At 39.9% G+C, this 16,160-nt stretch overlaps 1 protein-coding gene across 9 annotated transcripts; it reads right to left on the bottom strand.

Moving 5' to 3' along the window:
• Nucleotides 1-1,385: 1,385 nt before the first annotated feature.
• On the bottom strand, nucleotides 1,386-14,119 carry LOC147758477 (uncharacterized). Of its 9 annotated transcripts, none has more exons than XR_015318483.1 (4): nucleotides 14,003-14,119; nucleotides 13,718-13,822; nucleotides 7,075-7,326; nucleotides 1,386-6,107 (listed from the first exon to the last, which is right to left on the bottom strand). XR_015318483.1 is itself a non-coding variant. In XM_086976672.1 (3 exons), the coding sequence occupies exons 1-3, from the start codon at nucleotides 14,063-14,065 to the stop codon at nucleotides 9,090-9,092; spliced, it is 366 nt and encodes a 121-aa protein (XP_086832798.1). In that variant the 5' UTR covers nucleotides 14,066-14,113; the 3' UTR covers nucleotides 7,356-9,089. The 9 variants fall into 9 exon arrangements, 2 of the variants coding, with proteins under 2 accessions (XP_086832798.1, XP_086832799.1); XR_015318482.1 differs by having other exon boundaries at nucleotides 7,075-7,314; XR_015318479.1 differs by having other exon boundaries at nucleotides 1,386-4,328; nucleotides 4,957-6,107; nucleotides 7,075-7,314; nucleotides 13,718-14,113.
• Nucleotides 14,120-16,160: the final 2,041 nt, after the last annotated feature.

The raw sequence follows: 16,160 nt of genomic DNA, 5'->3' as shown, positions 1-16,160 counted from the left end.
TCACTTTGTATTCGTGCATAAGTGAACCAAGTCTACCAAGAGATGGTCATGTACGTATGGGTGGTCCGACGATCATCTTCAAGCCAACTCGGCTCGCTAATTTATTTGCTAACCGTTATCTACGTATTGCATCAATACTTCCAGTTCCCGAAACGTTTCATTAAACTAGGCATTAAATATGCCCAAACATTTAGGCTAGAATCTAATGTGTCAAAAAATGGTCGGAAGGCTTGCGTTGATTATGCTGCACAATATATATGATTATTGATATTTCTTTATTATATCATGTGTTAATCCAAAAACATTTTTATGCCACACAATAACTACTAGAAATAGTTTTGTTTAAAAGTTCTATTTTCGAGTGCGCCTAGACACGGATGTTCATGGGCAAACGATATGGAAAACCTATGCTTACCACATACTGATGTTTGTGTCTCCACAAGCTTATATCTATCTAGCCGAGAAGCTTTGATGGCGGAAGCTTTCAAAGTAAATGCGGGAAAGTACTGCAATGGACGAAGCAAAGCAAAAATTTGACTGGTAGAAACATTTGTCATTTGTTGAATCAAAACAAAAAGGTTTTGATCAGCGACTTTACTCCGATCATATCCCGTTATTAAACGAATACCACTTATATACTGTGTTTTGTGTTAAAGGGCGCTTGTGTGGCCACTGTAAGCTTCTGTGTACTTATCTTCTATGTATTTTTTCAAATTTCTATTGGCGTTTCGCCAAAAGTAGTACTGATGTGTCGCGTGCTTTTTTAAGCATCCAGATAAGCCGTTACCGTTGTTTGCATTCTAAGCAATGACAGCCTTCAAGGAAGATCGCAGCTTATATTTCGGTGACTATGCCTTAATGCCAGTAAAAGAAGCTGATGATAATTGAATAGATCGTTTTGTGTCGTAGCAAATTCATGGCCGTCATATCTCTTACCTATTGCTTACCGGCAGTGAGAATCTAAACATCGCTTCATGAATCATTGTCAATTGTGGCCTGCAGTGTTCTTAGGGCGTTGCGAGTTACGGCAAATACTAAAACGTTCAAATACAGTGTTAATTTTATGTTACAGAATATTAATGATCTATTATTAAAAAAAAAGAAAAAGAAATAGAATATTCTATGCTTAGGTAGATAAATAACTGTGCAAGCAGCCAGGAAAGCTATAATAATTAGGAGCATTATTTTACATAATATCGTAAACTTGATAAAATCGTCCTGTGACCTCCATGTGGGGCACAGATAATTAATCTTTAGATAACGTATCCCGTAAATTCGACACGAAAATGTGCAAAACAGCTGCCGGAACTATACGTTTTCAAATTATCTAGTTATGTTTATTTCAATTGATTAACAATACTTAAAAAAACGTCGTAGACGGATCAATCGTTCACCTATGATATTGATTCTTACGTTTTCGAGGACAAACAATGCAGAAACCTGGTTGTTAAACAAACAAGATAATAAGTAATTTTTATGGTCAAGATAACGGGTAGAAAATCGCGTAAGTACAATTTAAGCAAAATAATTATCTTATTATATATGCATCGTTACAATGTAACGTCGCATTTATAACGAATATTAATGGGTACTAGGAAGGGACAGTTCATTGCAGCACTCACTGATTATCGTCCCGTTATCAATTTGCCTGTACGATCGTCTTTACAAGAGGTAAATAATCAACTTCGTGATTAGTTCTCTTAATTTTTCTGAACATTGTACTCAGTGAGTTCGATCAGAGACATCGATGCTACCGAGCGTATCTAATGCTTGTAGTTATTTGGAAACAACCTATATTAATAGGCCGAGGTCGACCTCTGCACAACCTCTAGTATATTATCATAGTTTACGAATAATGAAAACCATACGCCGCAGTAATACTTAGCCATACCATACCATACGTAACAAGGACCGTGCATTTTATTATACCGAATACTTGGTTTCCATAGCTCTGTGTCTATGATGCCGTCTTATAGCATTTATACAGCGTTATGGGATTCGCAGCATTGACTCAGTTGTACAAGTGTTTTTTTTTGCCGCGAGACAAATTTCGAAATTTATTAAAACTTATCTATAGTTGCGAAATAGTAAAACAGATATATTAGATTGCCTATAATCCAATGCGACTACATATAGAAGCTCGAGATACATATCTAACTTGTCTTGAAGCTTCCATGCATATTAATTAGGATGCATTCAGCTTAAAGGGGTTCTTTGATCATTAATAACGGTTCATATATCCGTAGTTTAACAGACATATCTCGAAACAGAGATTCGTGGTAGTATAATGTTTTTGAGGGTCGAATGTAAAAGCCTATACAAGTTTATTTTTGTTAATTTCTTTGTCATTTTTCTTGTTTTATAAAATCGGCAGAAATTTGGCTATTTAACAGTTCAATGTGGAGTACTTCAGTAGTTCATGCTAATCATTCTTGTAATTAAAGTATTTCACCTCGCAGAGAAAGAGGGCATACACGATAGACTCTGGATGACCTAGTGGGCAGGGCAAGCGCTGGGAGAACAAAAAAAATCGTGAATTTAATCAATAAAACGGACTTTGTTTGATCGTCGTTTGCTTAATACTGCTTTGATCAACGTTTCCACAACCTCGTTCGCAGCTTGATAATCAGCCTACTGTTTCTATGAAATGGGTTTTTACTCATGAACAGAACAAGGAACACATATTCATCTATATACGATCTGTTAGCAAAATACCACAAGATTCACACACTAATCCAGCAAGATTCATGCAAACACCATGGGCGGCCCCACACACTGATTGCTTCTCGGTTACTTCAGCAGCAGCTAGTACTGCGACCCTCCACCACGACTACGCCGTTGCAGCCAAAGTTCTAGATTCGCACTCATGTTAATGGGGCGGCTATTGTTCAATTTGCAAGTCTAACCACGAACCCGTGGACAGCAGCGTTAGTAACAGGACCAGCAGCGGCAAAGGCAGTAACGGCTGCTCTGATGGCTCTATAATCGCTGAATAAACGCCGGCTAAATGAAAACGACGGAACAAGTGTCGCTTGTTTCTGCCCGTTTTTTTTTTGGATGCCTCCTTGCCACCCGCCTTCTTCCTGTATTCGGCCATTTAACTACACCTATATAGTCACCCTAAGATCACAGTTTTGTCGAATGATTTAGGGTACCCCCCAACAAAGTCCGATGCAAACGAAACTGCAGGTCTTATCGTCACTTGTCGACGTAATTTCGACAAATTAGGAAATTAGCCTACAATATTCTACCTTTTCGAAGCGGTCAAAATATCATTTTTCATCATAGAAATTTGCGTAAGGCTTACGTGATTGTTCCGCAAAAACAAAATTGGGCCACAAATGACTATTTTAAGGATCAGGATCCACCAGGTCGTCTGACACTTGAGGAGGGCGTATAGTTATCAATATGTTTGCCAGACTTATCGTCACATACTATTAGAAATTTGTGGACCTCCGCCTTTCCATAAAAATAAGACATGTATTACGCTCAACATAATCAGTTAGTGCGGCAAATTGATTCTGACCCGCACGGCTTCCTTTACCTGTCCTGGCGAACGAATGTTTATCTGGACTGTATTTTTGAACTTATCAAATCTGTCTAATAACATTAGTCCTGATCTATTTTGTTATTGCAAAAATTTGATTCCAGGGCATCTTAGACATGACTCTGAAGGACAAGGTGAACACCAAGGTCTTAGTGTAATTAATTTGATCATAATAAAATATTTTTGTCTGATCTCATTTCAAGCTAAGAACAACGGTAATGAAAAACGTAACAAACAAGAGGAAGATTGTTATCTCTTCGAAAGAATCAATAAGATAAAATATAAGCGACAGGAGTCGTATGTTTCCAGCTGTTCCGCCTAGACACTAAGAATCACCGCAAAGAATCATCGTTTCAAAGCTTTAGTCCTCCACATCTAAACTGGTAACTTCTTTTCGGCTTTTTTTATATTTTGAGCCTGCTGTTTCACGCTGACTCGTTCCATCTTCATCAATCTTCGTCGGAGCAGACTGGGGTTAAGGTTCTAGGCTTATAAAAGGTCAGCCTTTGTCCATCCACAGCGTGGATCAACGGAAATCTTGACGCGGTCATCCTTGTGTGTAGCTAAGTCGCACAAGTCGCCACACTCTGCTGCTGGTACCACTGAGTGCTTTGCAGACGAGATTTTCTGTTGTGTTGTTGATCTCCTTTTGTTTGACGGTTGAAACCGCTCTTCTAGGGATCACAAAATCATTCTTGAGGCTAAACACAGCCGGCCCATCAATGATCCCGTCATTTATTGACTACAGCAACAGGAAAGTAGTAATCAGTGATGATAACCTCTTAAATATGCAATAATACATGTGTTAGCAAAATGCAAAGTCGTATTTTGTTTATCATTCTCTTATATATATATATATATAAACTAAATCGTTCAATTCACTGCAGCTAGCGATGAAATTTTTCAACGTACAACATGCAAATTATTTGCATTCAAACGTTCACTAGCTACAGGCTCCATTCTAGTTAAGTTTCCTTGAGTTACTCCATCTTGTCCGTAACAAAACATGCACGGTTGCTCCTCTATGGCATCTGATATATGAGTTCTACCCGTGCAAACAGCATCAATTAGCGTTTCCACCCGCTATTTCCCTTCCATTTTTCTACTCCAGTTCCACGTAGCGTAAGCAGTAAAATTTATTGGTAGCGCTGCTACAGTTGTTAGGAAGACCGCGATCGTGTCCGGGGTAGAAAGACTGAGCTAGAAAGCTTAAGGAAGAGCTGGATTGGTTCATGTGTACTATTGCTATTATTGTCTATTACGCTTTGTGTCCCTTCATTCGCACTTTGCTTTGTACTCAGATAAAACGCTCTCACAGGCGCTGCAGTGAACCCTCCATGGAGCCGGAAGTGGTACCCATTGCGAGCTGGTATATTTTTGCCACGCTGATTTTTCACCTCCGCGCATACCTTTTCGTGCCTTCTTTAGCTCGCCTCGATTCGTTTCCAGTTCTTGTATTTTCTCGTTTGCGTCCTTAAATTGCGCCTTGTGTCACCCTTTTGACCTGAAGCTCCACTATGCATTGCAAAGTTTGTTGCGGCATTGCTCTCGTTTCGATGTTCCAAGCGTCTCCTGTAATCTCTCTGATTCACCGACACGATCCGTCTTCTACTGTATTTGAATTTTTGTTGCTACTTCCAATGCACTTGAATGTCGTTTCTAGTCTGAAGCAGAGCGGAGCTTGTGCCGAAAAACAGCAGACTAGTTCAACTTTGCTATTTCCAAAAGAATGACGGGAAGTCGAGTCTCATCCTATTGTTGATTTTTGTTCCGTCCTGACTCTGAACGCGGGAGAAAAAAGGCCACGAGCAAGTTAAAAAAGCAGCTACTCTTGTGGCTCGTAGAGAATCCAGAAGACGCCTCAAACTAAAGCACGAAGTCTACCTAGGGCTTCGGTAAAAAAAGAGCACTAAGAGGTGCTCACAACATAGCACTATAACCACGCATCCGAACAAACGGACATTCAAGTATCATCTCAAAAAATATCTGGCCCGCATACACCGTTAGTACATATAGGAATGCTGCTTCAAAGGAACTAGTTTGATCTAAAAAAACTACTTTATTGTGACACTTATTTGCTATAGCTATTACTAATTTCACAAAAGGTTACATTTCGTATACCCATTTAAAAATAGTGGCTTAGTCTGTATTGTTTTTATTACCATTGAGAATGCTGGAAGCCCGAATTCATAGTACCTCACGACTCTGAGGTTTGAATTCATTTTCGCATTTCGAAATCCAGCTTTCATGTAGTTCAATGAGCTATTCGGATGACGTGGTTCTTTGATCAAATCGGTTGAGTTTGTTCGACAGCAAACCTTATTGAAAAATAGGTATTTTTGCCCCATTTTTGACTATACAAACGTTTAAGAGCTGTTCTAGTTCTCGAGGCTTCACAAATGCTTAGAAACTGTTCGAAGCTTCCTATAGACGTCGCTGGAGGGGCTGGTATAGAGAGAATTGCCATGCGCAGAGACTGTGGAATTGCTTGGTTGGTTCCGATGGGTTTATTGTGCAGCAGCGATCGCCCGGTCTTTTCGAAAAATTCAGCATCTCTTCCCTGCGAATAATCGTATTTGGAATTTCTACTTTGTGACAAACCAAATGGGCATACATACATACATACATTTCAAATGGAGTTATTTCCAATCGAGCTATACGTGTACGCTTTGATAAACGCGCCTTTAATATTACTCATACGCACAATTCGAACAATGCCCCTAGCTACGGGTTGAAGCACATTTTTCATATATAATAATTATAAGTATACATTAGACACGGTACTTCATTCGAATCATAAAGCATTCTTCTTCGCCGTAACATCATGCACACCTCTGTCCTTCATTTGTATCGAGTTTTACGTTCGGTATTGCTATAAGGCGTCGCTTCAAGTAGTTGATCCATCAAGAGAACACGGACAGCTGCTAAAATTTTGCGTTAAGTTGCAATGTCTTCGTTGTTCATTAAAAAATTGTTATAGTTTTGTCGCCTTTTTTAAAGGCAGAAAACACATCGCTATTAACTCTCTATCACCTAACATCAAAGGCGTTCCCATATACTTGTCTATATATATCCTTCTATGTCCTAACGGTGCTCCGAATTCAAATGACCTAACTTGGAACATGGCAGGAATCAGTCACTCTATTACTTCGCGAACAAAACTACAAGATTGTGGGTAAAAATATTTAAAAAAAAAAATCAAACTTTTGAATTGTCAACTTGCAGCAGACTACGCAATATTAGGCATTTTGCTTTTCAAACAACGGTATAGTTAACGACGATATTGCCGTCACTATTGTATAGCAAAAAAACAGTAACAGCTATCTTCAACTCTTTGATAAGAAGAAACGTCTGCTTTTTGTTTGGTAAAATTACCTCACCAGATCTGTGCTTGTCAATACTGCCATGACCGCATGTCATTATTGTCTAAATTAACTAGTATATCCATTATAAAAGGCCTGTCTAAATATAGGCGTCAAACATATTTATATTATATAATTTAAAAATATATTATCAAACATAGTTACCAGTTGTGTCAGACGCTCCGCAAGGTTTTGCATTCGCTTATGCATGAGGCGTACGGCAGGTTAGGTGCCCTTTGCAAAAGGGTACGATCAAATTAACCTTAAACAATATAGTTAAGTTCCTCTGATGTGAGCAAATACAACACATTGTAAAGTTATTGGCTCATTGTGTCTGCCTGTTTACCTTGGCCATTTAACGATACGGCTTGTCCTTTTTAGAAGTCCTTTTCTCAGTCAGATTTACTGCAATCAGAACTGCAAAAAATTAATATCTAGTTCAGTTGGACCTAGAAGCTCGAATTTCTATATGTGGTCTGCCGACGTATCGTTCACTGTTTTCTATATATACATGTGTATATATAGCCTTTTTTTGACTTCTTACGCATATATTCGTTGTTTTTTTCCACCTCTTCTTCGTCTCCTCGGGACATACCTCATCTATTGATGTTGTCACCTACCGTTTCTACGTTTACTTGTTTCACCACCGACGAGTCGCGTTGTGCTTCCAACGTTTTGGGATTGACACGAGGCAGCTGCATACACTTTACGCAATGAACTTTGGGGGAAAAGAGGCCGTTTGGCAAGAGGAGGATAGTTTTGGCTAGCAGAATACATATGAGCGAGACCACACGGTGCTGAATAGGCTGAGATGATGTAAGTCTGTTTCAACCCAAAGAGACAGCACATCTGGCCTTGTTCCAAACAGCCGGCGCCTCCATAAAATTTGCCGGCACCGACCGGATGAAACCCTCCACCGAGTACGTCGGAACTTTCAGATTGCCCTTGAACTCAGATTCGCCACTAGCGTCTTCCATTTTAGTTGCCCCACGAGAGCAGATTTGCAGTCTACCAGTGGCTCAAGCGTGTCGGATCCCTACACTTGAAACCTATGTGTGTGCTGGTCTTGACTTGCTTTGGACTTTTTCCTTGGGACCCCAATTTCGGTCTTTTCGACTAGTAAAACTCACACAGCAATAGCACCTGTAGAACCCCATTCCAGACGACTTTAAGGACGAATCCATAACAGAAAACGTTGTCGTCGACAATGTGGACAATTGGCGAGGGACCGGATTCTGTTAGTCAGTCAGCAAGCCCAGTATCTGCTACTTCAGCTACAGGGCCCATCGGCCCAGCAGCGCATTCTCTATGCGAGATTTGTTGACGAAGATGCAAGTGGGTATACACGTTATGGCAATGACTAGCTAGATTTACAGGCTGATATGCAGTCATTTGATAGGCATGTAAACCGGTGTTATGTGTTTCGTATATAAGAACGGAGAGTAACGTCTAACATGAGGATTTTGGTCCTTTATTTGTGCATCCGTTATAACAAAACCCCATAGTCCTAATCGCAGCAAATCTAAAAAAAGATACGATGCTCTCAGCAAGTATTCCTAAGCAAACACGTTATCGTGGCGTCACGATTTAAAGCATTCTATAACACAAAAGATTTATTGCAAGGAGCGGATTTCCTATACTTGGGACGAAAAACTTATAATTTACATTGAAGAGCGCAACATACAAGGATTGATGGATCAATTGAGGGAACAGAAGAAATAACTATGTTAAAGTATATATATATATTTCTGTACACTAAGTCGTGTGCAGCTGCTTTTTCTGTCTGCTAACGCTGGCATTTTTTTTTGTAAAGGTAACCTTCTACTGAATAATTGATGAACGATCGTTTCTACTATGTTCGCGTAGTGCAGTGCATAGATCGTATACTGAAGATGTGAACTCGTTACGTTTTACAGTGAGAGAATGGGAATTCTCTGAGATATATCAAAGTTGTGCGGCCATGAGGCGCACTTGATACCTTCCCATTATAGTGCCCAAAGGACTCCAAAACCAAAAAGCTATGAGGCATTCCAAGCAGGAGAACAAGAAGTAAAGGAGTAAAGAAAAACTTAACTTTGCTATAGTGCAGTTGCTTTTTTGCCTTAACTACTTGTTGATATATGCATTTGATTATCACCTCAAGAATAAGAAATTAACTATGATAATTGTGTTACGGATTGCTACATTGCTTTGAATCGTCCTAACACAAGAACGAGCAGATTACCGAAAACGTTTTGAACGTCTTTCGCGTAACATCCTAATGTTTGCATTTTTAAAATCGGCAGACCTCGTGCATTTCCGAGATTCCGATGCCAATCGGGACTGATCCTCCTGCTGCTGCTGCTGCTAGCATAGAAGAACGTGCTTCCCAATGTGTCCTGAAGTATAAAGTGTTATGTTTATATTTGGAGCACAACACAAGTACAATGTACATTAGAGTAAATGCATATTTATAAGGGTATTGGCTGTATTAGTCTTTCTATGTTTTGAAGAAGACGCTGCACTGTCGGTATCGTTATAGCTCGAAGGCTGGGGTGGACACATCTATTTGCATGTAAATTTTCGTGCTCTATAAGCGGAAAAAAGTTCATGTGACACGTTGGTAGAACAACGATGGGTGGCTGGTATTGATTTAACATGGTATTTTCTGAAAGTCTATAATATCATCTATGATTGAAATACATAATTTAAGCTGGATTATATCTATATCCGACAAGCAGAGACTGAAAAATTACAAATTTCCCTAACGCATAGATAATAAACTGAGAAAGTGTGTATGTACATGCGCATGTTTCATGTAAGGGATTTGCGATAACGAATAAGGATGTATCAATCATTCCTCTGTTAGAATTTACAAATGTTATATGCCTATTCCACAAGATGCAATTACATGGTAATACATGTTGGTAAGTAACTGTAATAGATATTCAACGAAGAAATTGGAAAATGTCGATCAGAGCCGAAAATCAGCGAAGTGCTATTGTTGTTGCTGTTATTGTTGGGGGTGCCAAGCAAGACGTAGAAAACAAGCAATGGGGTATATTCGGGGTACAAAGAAAGATGAGGAAAACAGGGAGTGGGATGTATCTGGGGGAAGCGAACAGATTTAGAGCCAGTGGCGTTGGAATCCGGTAGGTGGCTTCTTTATTATGCCATTAACCACGACTGATCGCTCTTTAGTGGCCTTTCCAGATGGCGCTATTGTCAAGATCAACATTAATAATGAAAACAATATTGCCCCCTCTTTTTCCATTTATCCCTTTAGACCCAGTTTGATTCTCTCGTCGCGGTAACTTTGCAAAGCCTAGTCGACCGCCGGCCGCTCGGAACTTAAGGAGAGCCGAAACGGCAAGGCGATAATAGTCAAAAACTATTTTTGATTGGGGTTAAAATAGGAAACGGGAAAACGCCGTAACTAGCTTCAAAAGGAACAGGTCACTTCTCGCAAATTGCAAACTGATAGATATATGAAATAGAAAGAGGTTGTTGTATATCTTCATCGGATTGTGTCCTTCTGAAGACGTCCTTCTTGCCCCTTTTCTATGCAGGATCCAAGTATAATTCATAATCGTGATAGTAAAAACAGTAGTGCCACACTTTGTTAAATCGATGCGACTGATATAGTGGACTTAGTTAGCTAGTAAATGTTGTAGCTAGTTGAAGACGCGGTTTCGTACAACCAGTGATTTCAAATAGGCGATTAGAAAAAGTGTCAGTGACCCGTGTATGGTTCATGATATATTTATATCCAACAAATATAGTTGCTTATAAAAAAACTAGTAAGTTGTGTGGTAAACCTGTCAAAGAAGTATAGGATCAATCGTGATTTATCCTGCACTAAGCTTATCAACGTCCGTATAGCTTAACAGCTTCATATAGTGTGTGTCAAACAGTAAGCGCGACGTGAAGCCGTTGAAGTACTTTGTCGTTAAAAGTTTGTAAAAGTTATTTATACTCTCAAGTTGTCGAAATGCCCCTCGTGCCAATACTATCGATAATAGCCTCACTGGAAAAGAACATGCACTCGAGAAGAGGCTGTTTTTAGCAGTCTAAGCTTAATTCTAAATGCCACTGTGAAAGCTGTCTGCTGTTGCCGGCAGTTTCTACAGCATCAATCAGAAACATGTTCCCTGGGCAGCTATTAAGGAAACACCATGATTTGCCCTAAGTATCGATTTCCAATTTGGCCTAACAGATTCGACCTTCTTCCAGTAGGAGGCACACATGTGATATCATAAGCGAATATTCGAAATCCGGCTTTATCGAACGCATCCCAGACACTATGATAAATTTTAAAATGAAAAAAGGTTGCACGGCATTTTACTTGTCCATTAAATGGTATGCGTTTTTTGAAGGTTAGTCACGGCATGTCGTACGATTGATGAGAATGATCATGAACATAAGTATAAAGTTCACTTTATCGCAGTGGCGTCGATCTGATTACAATATATGAATATATAATGTACACTGTGGGTCGAGACAATCAAATAGTACTCAGAAAAATAGACCCAATCAAACACGAATATGCTGCAACAAGCTGGACCCATCTGAGAGAGCTCTCCGCCTAAGCATTGTTGTGGCCTTAGTCACCGCAAAATGTTCGAGATAATATATCCGTATCATTGCAAACAAGAGACAGGCGTCTTTAAACGCATTCCGTGTATACGTCAACTCGACGCGTTGCTTGTGTGCCAACATAGGCAGATGATCGTACTGAACGATTTCAGAAAGATATAAACAAGAATAACGCTCACCTTAATAAGAAACGAGGCAGGTAGTTTTGGGCCTTTCGTTCACTTATGATGTTTTCCCTTTCTAAATAAAAAATTGCTTCCGGTTTAACGTATAGTACGGCTATTAAGCATTGGCTTACGACTAACCCACGATATCTGATAAGCACAGAAACATTAACGGCAGCATCACTACTTGGCATGAATTTCTAACACCTAACTACGCGACAGTCAAAGAATGTGGTAAGAGGAAGCCCCGGTCTTCAAGCTTTCTTCGGTCTGGGTTTGCCTTGCAAAGAACACTCAGCTTTAGCTTTTTGTCGCCACGTCATACCCATGCCCTTATATCTGATCTATTTAGAGCATTTTCGGCTTCTTTTCAAGTGTGGTAAATTCTCCTAAAACAGTTGTTGAAGGATCTTCATTCCATCATCATCACGAAGCGAATTTCAGGTTCTTAAGTAAAATCTTCGCTTTCAGTCTTCATGCTTCCAAAGGACTTTTCGCAACAGTCCGAGGCGATATGTGTAACTCATCCCCTTACGGCCTCTTTGAAAGTTGTTCGGCTATTTTACAGCTTAACTTTTCGCGTTATCTCCATATCGTTATCCAAACTAGTTGTGACATGCCGTAGAGGTTATACTGGACGCTCCGGCACCTGTCCCGAGACCGTTAATGCAACTCACACGTTCGAGATTTTTTCATGAGCTCGTCTCGAAGAGCCTTTTCCAGAAGTAACGCTTGTAAGCGCCTGATCTTGTTCTTAACATAGCACACGATGGATGTTTCTCAGTTCCCGTTTGCCGCTTTTTAAAAGACTAAACACGATAGCATAATATCAATTTTAGAGATCTTGCAAAATGCAATGCAAATTTTAGTGTTCTAGAGAATGTATAAAACACTGCCAAAATTTGGCTTGTAGATTCTAGATTAGCTGGAGCACGTAAAGTCGCAAATTCGATCACGGGTTGGCCAAGAAATAGGCACGCGTGTTACCAATATGCTTTTGGGCTAGTACTGTATTACCTTATCAGTGTGTAACATGGAAGGGTATCACAAACTAAGGGGAAAAAAAATATTGCATAACTGGAGGTATATCCTACACAAATATGGCATGTGGGATCGTAAGGTAATTTATCAATCCAGAAGCGTTATCCTCTAACTACTGTGATGTGGCAGGCTAAAAAGCTGAGCTATCACGGGGTGGGTCTAGGTGACTTGTATGTAATGTGACCCTGTTCAAGGCGTTACATAGCGATGATTTCGCTCAACCGAAGAAGGGAAGAGCCTCATAGAGGAGTCCCGGGCGGCCGGTGACGCGAACAATCAGATTCTGTCCGGGTCGAAAAGGTTAACCGACCAAGCCAGCTAAGGCTAATGGTAGATAGACGTGCTATTGGTATGGCAAAACGATGGCTCTCTGTCGTCAAACAACATATCCGAGCTAAGCTTACGATTGCTACACCGAATCCTAGTCTAGCTCTCGTGATTCCGCATCGTCTGTAGTGGACGTATATTACATCGCCTCTTTTACACTGCGGAAGAGCCAGCTGTTCTTCTCGTAGCAGTTACGCATTGACGTCTCTATAGCTTCGTGTCCCATGATACCTTCCTTCAATAACGTTCTTGACGTCCCTGAGAAGTTCCTGCGAGTCTCAACATCACTGATATGCAAGTCCCTATAGGTGTTGCAAGTTTGCATTTTTGCAACAGAAGCCAAGCTTGCGTTTCGACAGTCGCAGACGCCCTACAGGAGAAAAGATGAGACTGCCAGGTGCATCCTTTGAGCAGCCCGGGGTATTTTGAGCTAAAAAACACGTAAGATTATGACCATCGTCGTAAAAAGAGCTAGAAAAGTCTCTTGACGCGCATCGATTACTACCAGTGTTATCGGATAGGATTTCCTGTTTGTTGCGCTTGTTGTCTCTTGTATTACCAATATTAAATTCGTACAATGTGTTTTTATTAAGTAAGCATTTCGATTTATCACCTAAATGGAAAATGACGACTTCAACTTAAGTGCATTCGTGTGCTCACCACCCAGTATTGGATCAGCTCACCATAAGCTGGTAACTCACCTGGTATGGGGTGCTACTTATAGGTACCATCAACGACGACACGTGGTTGTCTGGATTCGAATCCAAGCATGAACATTTCGCCTTGTACGCGATGCATCCCGTCTGCTGGAATGATCACCGGCAGTACCGTACGAAAAACTCGAAACATTTAGCCTTTGGTATCGAAAAGTTGAACTTTCCACATTAACAACTGGATCACTTGATATTGTAACCGACACATGAGTTTCATATGTGCTCATTTAGAACTAAAAACATATTTTCCCACAAAGCATTATAGGTATGTACATTTTCTATAAATTCCGAAAAAATTGGAGATGGAGCGTAGGCCCTAACTACGAAAGCAAACATTCTACGATCTGGAGATGCGTCACTTCGTAGCTTGAGAGCGCAAACAGCTTTCTCTGTACCCTCTTCATATTTATCTCTCTCTCTCTCCCTCTCTCTGTAATATAGAACAAAATTAGGCGTATATGCGCATGTATGCATGTGTTTACATACAGAGATGCAAGCACAAATAGGCGCACACGTTTCGTAGAATTTTTCTCGTTGTTTTCAGTTGTCTTTGCCTCTTCTCTTTGCTATTGCTAGTTATTGGAAAGAGACTTGTAAGTGCATATGAGGTCGTATTGGGAGACGTTTTCTGACAAATTTAAGATAACTTTATCTTAAATTTAGCTCGTCTTCACTATTTATTTTGGGCGGAAGCTAAGCCATTAGCGACGAGCATATTTGATTAATATTATGATAACCGATATATTTTACACCTATGCATGGACGTACGCTTATAATAAAACTAGAAAGAGGGACGGGCCCTATCAGATTCTGTTTACTTTATATCGGACTTCAGGTTTCTAATGTATCATGTTTGTTTTGCTAGACTCAGTCAACCTATCACTTGCCTAACAACTGCAATTTTGAAATGCCAACAACCATTTTTTCTTGTTAAGTACCTCTCCATATTTCAAATTCTACGTCCAGTAACGTATCTTCAACACTGGGTCTGTTAGTGCTTTGGACGCAATTTTTTGGCTTAATAAAAATATAATTTTTAGCTAACGAGACGGAAGTTATTGTTTTCGTAAAACTTGGCCGTATTGTTGCCTGTATTACAATACTATGCGAGTTCCCAAAGTGTGACCGACAAGGACCCATATCCATACCCCTTTGTTGTTTTCGAGACCGTTCTAAATAAAAATCTAAATATTTGAACGAATTAGTTAGCATGTGTTAAAAGTGTCATTCCTAACACTTCACACAACCACAACTCACCACCATTAAAGCTTCAAAGACTTCACTTATTAACTAGCCATCTTCGAAATATTCCTTTTTAATAGCAACGTTGCGTTAAGTGATATCGCTGGATTTAAATGTGTCGTTTAAATATGCTACACATAACAAATTTTAATAGAATTTTATTTTGTGTTTGTAGTGGGCCGAAACCCCTAAAAATGTAAAAGTTCAAAACAAAAAAAAAAAGGCGTAAAAGAACGCGAAAGGACTAACGGTGACTCTACTGGCTAATTTATTTCTTTCTCTAAAACGGTCATTAATTTTTGCAGTATGAATCTAGCCTTCTAGTATGAAACTGGCCTTTTAGGTCACTTTTATGAATTTCGTAGCCCTTTGAATTAAATGCTATTGAGAATCTTGCGCTTTGCCTCACGAAGGTCTTTCCTTGATTTTCCCGAAGCTCCATAAAATATAGCAGAAACATAGACAGTGTATCGTGCGCAAAAAAGGAATTGTTACTCTTGGTGGGAATTCACCCAGCGTGGAAAGATAAGATAATGGCTAATATTGGCTTTATTTCCCAAAACAACGCACCGTTCTTCGCTGCAATGAATTTGTGTTTCGTGTTAGAAAATGTTGGCTCTTTTTTGGGTTCAAAAAGAGCAGATGAACCCATGTCTGCTCCGATAAACAGCCATCCAACGTTTGTCTGCTTTTGAATGCCCCACCTAGCGCCACTACTGATATAAAATGCACCTCTTTTTTCATACTTTTAAGATAAATGCTCACAATAGGTGTCATAATGGATAGTGTCCGAAACTGACGAGCGAAGGCAAAAGTCTGACAAATACACTAGGGGTCTATATTATTATACATCGCCAGTGAACGGGACGCACTAGACACCATTGAGATGAATATGTGTACCGGTCCTCAGCTGCCCCATCTAAATGACTGAGGGGAGCCCTATCTAGGGTGGAGGGCCGACGAGTATAGACAAAAATCCAACGAAAAAATAAGACCCTGCTCGGGTCTACCTCAAAGGACTTTTATTTGGATATATCCTCTTAGGGATCACTTTACGATTTCAAAGCCGTACATTGGCAGACAAGCAATGTGAGAGACGGGATAAAAAGGGAGAAAAAAGATCTGATTCTACCAGTACCCTATATTGACTGGATCTTCCGCCAGCAATGCGTGGGCCGCTTGGCAGGCC

This window comes from Varroa destructor, unplaced genomic scaffold (genome assembly GCF_002443255.2).
Source record: "Varroa destructor unplaced genomic scaffold, Vdes_3.0 BEIS01000001.1, whole genome shotgun sequence".
Classification (NCBI taxonomy): Eukaryota; Metazoa; Arthropoda; class Arachnida; order Mesostigmata; family Varroidae; genus Varroa; species Varroa destructor.
The sequence above is the reverse complement of the archived record's forward strand: the minus strand, read 5'-3'. Positions and strand labels throughout refer to the sequence as shown.

What these genes read in the sequence shown, in the direction of transcription:
- LOC147758477 (XM_086976672.1), bottom strand. Translation starts at nt 14,065, where the DNA reads ATGTTTGCTTTCGTAGTTAGGGCCTACGCTCCATCTCCAATTTTTTCG. An exon ending in TTTCGGAATTTATAGAAAAT is followed by an intron (nt 13,823 to 14,002) that starts GTACATACCTAT and finishes TGATCATTCCAG; the next exon opens with CAGACGGGATGCATCGCGTA. An exon ending in TAAGTAGCACCCCATACCAG is followed by an intron (nt 9,288 to 13,717) that starts GTGAGTTACCAG and finishes TTTATACTTCAG; the next exon opens with GACACATTGGGAAGCACGTT.